Source organism: Sinocyclocheilus anshuiensis, unplaced genomic scaffold, assembly GCF_001515605.1.
Source record: "Sinocyclocheilus anshuiensis isolate Anshui unplaced genomic scaffold, SAMN03320099.WGS_v1.1 scaffold2145, whole genome shotgun sequence".
Lineage (NCBI taxonomy): Eukaryota > Metazoa > Chordata > Actinopteri > Cypriniformes > Cyprinidae > Sinocyclocheilus > Sinocyclocheilus anshuiensis.
The window spans coordinates 49775-57077 of NW_015552702.1; the positions used below are offsets into that span (position 1 = coordinate 49775).

The following is a 7303-nucleotide window of genomic DNA, read 5'->3' on the forward strand; positions in this document are numbered from 1 at the left end:
GATTTAACTGCGGTGACACACAACATGCCTTCATGTTAAAATTAAATAAAACCACTTCTCATAAAGAACAAGAACATGGTCTTCTTTTTAATGAAATACCAATGTTATATGGGCTAATTGTGCATTCTTTATAGCAACTTGTTTACCATATTCTTAATTCTTTCAAGCAGACATATTTATTTCTATAAATAAATTTAGATTCATCTTTAGGGCTACTAAAGTTTTTCAGTCAAGAGCCGTGCGTGATTTTCTCTTTATTTTGTTGCTTGATTAACATCAATGACTCGGACAATAGCAACTAAATTAGGCTGCTGTCCCTTTAAAACCGAATGCACAGCTGCAATGGATGCAATGAACTGATACATGTTCTCCCTGCTGTTTACGTTCACTTAAGACGTAATCAACTGTTAAAATATTTTTCTGTGTGTTTACGTGAATACTCGTCAAAACAGACAATTCAACATCATTTTGTAATTCTTCGTTCATGTGACGCGAAAGCGTACTCGTGCGCTGTGAGACGCGTTTTGTGTGTATAGTGTCTGCGCTCAGAAAACCGGACCGAATTGAGTTCTCTCTTGCGTCGTCAGATTTATCAATATGTCTGCTCCTCTCTTAATCCCACATATTGACATTTTTGAACGTTTTATGCGACGTGCAGCAAGTGTATGTTAGCTTATGTATAGCTTATGTCCCACCGGTTCATATGTGCGCATCTAACCTGCAGATTCGTTCTGAATGAATCTCTTCCCAAATCGTCCCTCCCTAAAATTTTCGTCTCGTTTTTATTAATTGACGAAAATATCAATAGATTTACGTCAGTTTTTGTCATTCAAAAAGAGTTTTAGTTCGTTATCGTCTCGTTGTCGTCGGTGAAAAAATGTCGTTGACGAAAATTATTCGTCAACGAAATTAACACTGATGTAATGCATCTTTCTGGAAAAAAAATGCAGCGATTGATATATAGTTTATTTATAATAGCTTTCAATGTACTGTCATTATAAAAGAAATTCATTATTGTTTATTTAATTCTAACAAATAAGTTTTTGTTAAAAACTAAACAAAATTACAAATAATTTCTTTATAATTTCTGCACAGGACAGACTTGGTGTTGTTTCCAAACAAAAAGGAAATATATCGATATCGGCATCGGCTATTGACCAAAATTAGTTGAAAAATATCGGCATCTCGGATATCGGCAAAAATCCAATATCGTGCATCCCTAAATTTAAAATGTTGCCTGAAATAAATGTTTGGTTGAAGTACTAAAATTACTAAAACTGAAATAAAAACTTAAACCGCATAAACACATTGCATTACACCAAATACACAACATAATGTTCTTTTTAGCAACGTCATATGACCCCTTTAATTATATCATAGTCGATATTTTGTTGACTAAAATGGACTGTTTTATGAATTAAAACAGTCTGAAGCAGCCGACTCACGTAAATTCTGTTATAGTATGTAAGAACCAAGAGTGTGTTTGTGAATGTAGTACCCTGATCACTGAACAGCAGAAGCTTGCGCTTGTCTCTCTCTCCATCTGACGTTCGGATTCCCAGGACAGATTTCAGCTCGAGTAAAACATGTCTCGACTCCTCACGTTCACGACGCTGGCGCTCCTGTTCCCATGGTGACAGCATGTCCGTGGCCCCTCTCCACTCTGTCTCAGAGTCAGAGTCAGAGACATATGCCTCCAGTTCCTGGCCAAGAAAAGCATCTTGTTTAATCCCAACTAGCTAATAAGCTAATAACCACAAACTCATTGTTTATGAATATCTCTGCATATCTGCTATTAACAACTCTGAAATCTTAGCAGTTTGTTTTGCTTTGCTCCACAATTTACATCTAGGAAATTCTGAAGTCCTTTGTGAGATATAAAGGGGAAAAAATGTTGATGATAACAATAACAAGCACTATACTTACAAACAATATATGAGTGCTTCTTGTTTGTCATGTCAAAATGTAATACTTGTATGAGTCAATGATAAATAATAATTTAATAAATTAATCTAGTTTAAAATGCATGTGCCTAAATATCACGTAGCACAAGTAAAACAAACAAAAAAATTATATATTTTCCATTTTCCTTAAATTTTTGTCAGTGTATATTTCCTAATCAATATTCATGAATTTTGTAAATATTTTAATGTATTTTGTCAGGTTGTTTTTAAGCAAGTTAAAGGAACTTTTTTTTAATTTTTTTTTATCATTGCACCACATGACATTCTTCTGAACTAATTTATCATAAAAAGCTCAAATTATATTTCAAGACACTTATTGACTTTGACACACGATCATGAAGGTCTTTATGGGTCCTCTCTATGATTGTTATTTTCTGAATGTTTCTGTATGCTGGTTGTACCAGCAGGCAAAAGATTTTTCAAATAATAATAAACAGTATTATTAAAATGTATTACAATTATTTATATAAAAATAATAATGAAAGATTAAAATTCCTTTGAAGAATTTATTTTATTCAATGAGACTTTGTTTCTTTAAAGGTGACATATCATGAAAATCGGACTTTTTCCAGTTTTAAGTGCTATAATCGGGTCCAACCCAGGAACCGTGAAAAAGATTAACCCAGTAACTTTGTTTTGGTAAGCCTTTTTCTACAAGCGTCTGAAAAAACGAGCGCGTCAGATTTCGCTCCCTCTGTGACGTGGCAAAGGGATCTTATTATATCACCACCGCCCCTTTATCTGCACGTTTCCACTAACGTAAACTTTTGTGTATTTGACAGTTTAAGTGCAATAAGACATGAAGAGAACTTAATTTTGTGCTCACATGCCGTGTGACAGCCGCTTCCTGTGCGCGTGCTACGGATGTGTGCGCTCAGAAAGCACTATATCAGAAGTTTAAACTAATGTGGCTTTAAAACGCATGATTTCAGCGCGATAGACATGATAATCAAAACCAAACAGATGTTTTTATCTGACGTACAAGCTGTAAAGGAACAGCCCTATTCTGGAAAAGGGGGCGGGGAGCAGCAGCTCATTTGCATTTAAAGATACATGCACGATAACGGCGTGTTTCTGCTTCCTCTCAAAACAGGCATTTTCAAAATGATATAATAAATGACCTGTGGGGTATTTTGAGCTGAAACTTCACAGACACATTCTGGGGACACCTGAGACTTATATTACATATTGGAGAAAGGGGCATAATAGGTCACCTTTAAGATGATATCAGGACAGCTATATCAAAAAAAAGAAAAGAAATTACAGATTTTATTTAAAACAATCATAGAAATGTATTCAAGTCTGCTAAATGATTAAATGTAAATTAATACATTTATAGATAAAATGAGCATCATGTCATTGACCCACATCAACTAAGTATGAGCAGTAATAATGAAGCTTGCCTTAATAAACACCACTAATACTACAGATGCTAATACTTTTCTCACGCTTGAAAGTACACTCACAGACACAGACACAGTACCTGTTCCTCTGGGACGGGGTCTCTGTCCTGTATGCTTGTAATGGGGGCAGGAGGAGGGGGATCTGGGGCAGCTGTTTCCTCTGGCTGATCTGAACTCTCTGTGGAACACACACAAACACACAGTATCCTGTTAATGTGTGTCTCCTTTCAACAAGTGACACAGGACAAATTCAGTTTCTAGATTTTACGCACTAAAATCTATGGAAATTGAATGCCATTGTTATTAATATTATACACTAGTTTGATTAAAAAAAAAAGGAACTTAAAATACAAATAGCGTGATGCAAATGAATGTAGGCATTACAATATTATAATGCACAGTATAAAATACTGAAAAATATTATTTTTGAAACCTGCTACAGAAAACAGTAAACTGTTTAAAAAGATATATTAAAAAATAATAACAGAGAAAAGAGCACTGATGCCAGTTAGAAAGTATTACAAGTTCAAATCTTTGGCATAAACTATAACAAATAAAGATTTAATATTGGCATATAAGGATAAAGTATAAAATCAAATAATAAAATAAATGGCTGTTATCAGGTCATAATAACATTTTACATAAATGTCCTGTTTTTTTATCTGCTCCAAACTGTGATGGCCACAAGAATGCATTACTGGATCTTGCACTAAGTATTGAAGTTATTCCATTAAAAATAGCTGCTGTTGTTTGGCACCCATGTGCAGACATTCAAAAATACATCAAACAACTGCATAGCAGAACTTTGACCTTCCTACATTAAAACCACCAGCCCTGAGGAGGGTCATCATCATATGACGCTGGGAATCACACAACCATTGACTTCACCTACATGTGCATTGTGGCCTAATTCTGTAAAGGACGTCACCCACCCCCTCCCTATCTCTGTCCTTTTTTACCCTCCTACTTCCCTAAAGCTCCCGAAAATAACTGAAGGGAGGGAAATCAGTCGAATAAGGAACTCTAAAAATACCACAGAAACACACAAAGGCTGACGCACATATTATATGGTGAGGACGTCATCTAGAGAGCTCATAGACACTTTTATGGTTATATTGCCATGTGGCAAAGCTCTCTGCATTAACTGATTCTGATTGGTCAATTCTTGGTTCTTACTGGTCAATTGTTTCTGCAGTGAAATATTTTTTCTATAAGACTGATCATTTCGGGCTGTAATTACCGACTTTATGAAATCCCTTATAATATCCTTTCTATTGTCTTATGGATATTTTTTTACCCATTTATGGTACCAGGATTTGTAATGTTTCTGGAAGAAGTCTCTTATGCTCACCAAGGCTGCATTTATTTCATCAAAAGTACAGTAAAACAGTAATGTTATGAAATATTATCACAATTTAAAATAACTTTTTATTTTAATTTTAATATATTTAACAAATGTAATTTTGTAATGGAATTTACTCATTACTCCAATCTTCAGTGTCACATGATCCTTCATAAATCATTCTAATATGCTGATTTGCTGCTCAACTATTAATAATAGTTCTTATTATTAGTAGTGGTCGACCGATATGGGTTTTTTGACAGCCGATGCCGATGCCGATATTGTTTGTGAAATTTAATGTTCATTAGTCGTTCAAAAATTTGTTTAAATGATATTAATGCGTATTTGCTGAATGCTGACGGCAAACGAGAAAGTATTATAATGTTTGCCTTTCTATTACTAATAATATTAAAGCAATCGTTATAATACTTTTTTTGTATACATTTTAATTCATTTGTTTAACAGTTCTATCTGATTATTAGATTGATAGAACTGAACGACGACAGCGAACAAGAGGGAGAATGTGAGCACTGTGTGTTCAGGCGCTGCAATCTCAGCGCCGTCAAAATAAAAGTCCCACCTCAAACACATCGGCCAAACAGAAAAACTTATCGGCCAATGCCGATATTTGAAAAATGCCAAATATCGGCCGATATATCGGTCGACCACTAATTATTAGCAATTTTGAAAAGTTAATAAAACTGCTTAATATTTTTGTGGAAACCGTAATAATTTTATTTGATTTTTTCAGGATTTCTTGTTGAATAGAAAGCTCAATAGAACAGTATTTATTTGAAATAGAAATCTTATCTAATATTATAAATGTCTTTACAGTCACTTTTGATCAATTTAATGGGTCCTTGCTTAATAAAAATATTAATTCATTATTAGTACCAATTTATTCTTTTTTTTTATCAATCAAAAAAAACCCACAAAGATTTGGAATATAATTTCTCTGAGTACATAATGATCATGACATTTTTATTTTTGGGTGAAGTACTCCTATAAGAAGGACCTTTAGCACGATTGTATTAATAATTCACTTTTAATTTTAAGTAATTTAAAATGTCTCAAATTTAATTTAGGTGCCATTTCTTAGGACTATACTAAATTATAACTAAACTAAAATTAAACATTTTTAAAAATACTCTAAAACATAATTAGAAACGGATTAGCACATGAATGAAACAAAATGTGTAATGAAACAAAACAGCGATTCAACTCCTATTCCAAAGTGGTGTGCTGTGATTGTTTGAGAGGATGACCTCTGACCTGGGAAGCTGGAGACTCGGCGTAGCATGCGGTCGACCTGCGCGAGTGTGTCGTCCCAGCAGCAGGTGCTGGCCTGCATGTGTGGCTGCAGCAGCTGCAGGCGCTCCTTCAGCTCCTGATATCCCGCACACGTCACCTCCTCCGTCTCCTTAGCAACCATTAACTTTTCCAGATCATCCTCAAGAATTATGACCCTATAAGAAAAAAAAACTTTAGGTTCATCAGCTTATTCTATAGCAAAATAACCAATGTGTTATACTGGGATAGGTTGTGCACCGTAGGTAAAGGATTTTATATATATATATATATATATAATTTTTTTTTTTTTTTTTTTTTTTTTTTCCCCAAAATTTTTTTTTTTAATTTGTTTTAATCTTATGTTTTTTTTTTTTAGGAAATTAGTAATTTCAGCAATTTTTGGCCATTTAATGTAACATAAAACTATAAAAATAAAAATAACAACAATAAACACTACGAAGTACATACTCGTTTAAGAGTGTTTTCAGGTGAAGTTGTAAACTGCGGACAGACGTGTGCAGAGAATTGAGCTCTCTACACTTCTGTTGAGCGCGCCCATTTCTTTCTGTGGGCAGCGACTGGTGCTGCCTCTCAAAGTAGCGATGGAAATCATAGCTGCGCTGAAGGTCACCAAGGCAAGCGGCCAGGGTGCGATGGAGAGAGTCAGTAATCAACGGGACGCTGCTGTACGTGAGGGGGCTGGGCCTGGAGTCTAGCTCCTCCCTCCCTGGAGACAACAGCAGAGCTAATCGCCGGAAAAACTCGGAGCTCTGCCCGACCCACAACTGGAACAACATCTGCAAAACAATCAATGTTTAATGAAGAGAATGATGTGCATTTATGTCAACAACTGGCTGGGCAATATACTGAATATTTACAGTACAGTCACAGTGATTATGTTAAAGCTATAAAGAATAGCATCATGAATATTGTAATGTTAATATGTCCTTTATTTGACCCTTAGGTGTGGAATAGTGCCTCTTCCTTGTGTCCGGACTCAAAAATAACAGAAAAGGGCTACAGTTTGTGAAGTATGATTGTCTTTCTTTCTTTTAAATGGTCAAATTCAATGATTTAATCCAAATAATTCAACAATTTGTTTGCATCATCACAGGAAAACATTCACAGAAGTCCCAGCATGTCATTTCATGAGCTTTTAAGCGTTTAATGAAAAATATGCAGGTAAATATATATAAATATTTCAATAACACACACACACACACACATATATATATATTTTTTTTTATGAAATGTGTATTTATACATACATATATACATACATATATATATATATATATATATAT

The 7303-nt window shown here is 34.4% G+C and overlaps 1 protein-coding gene across 3 annotated transcripts in view; it reads right to left on the reverse strand.

Annotated features, from left to right (window-relative positions):
* Window positions 1-7303, reverse strand: part of LOC107667718 (vezatin-like) — a 26464-nt gene that overhangs the window by 8476 nt on the left and 10685 nt on the right. For all 3 annotated transcript variants that reach the window (XM_016459443.1, XM_016459441.1, XM_016459442.1), the window contains 4 exons: window positions 6468-6796; window positions 5982-6175; window positions 3448-3545; window positions 1499-1703 (listed from right to left, as the gene is read on the reverse strand). In XM_016459443.1, coding sequence (XP_016314929.1) covers window positions 1499-1703; window positions 3448-3545; window positions 5982-6175; window positions 6468-6796 — 826 coding nt within the window. The remainder of the gene's footprint in view (window positions 1-1498; window positions 1704-3447; window positions 3546-5981; window positions 6176-6467; window positions 6797-7303) is intronic.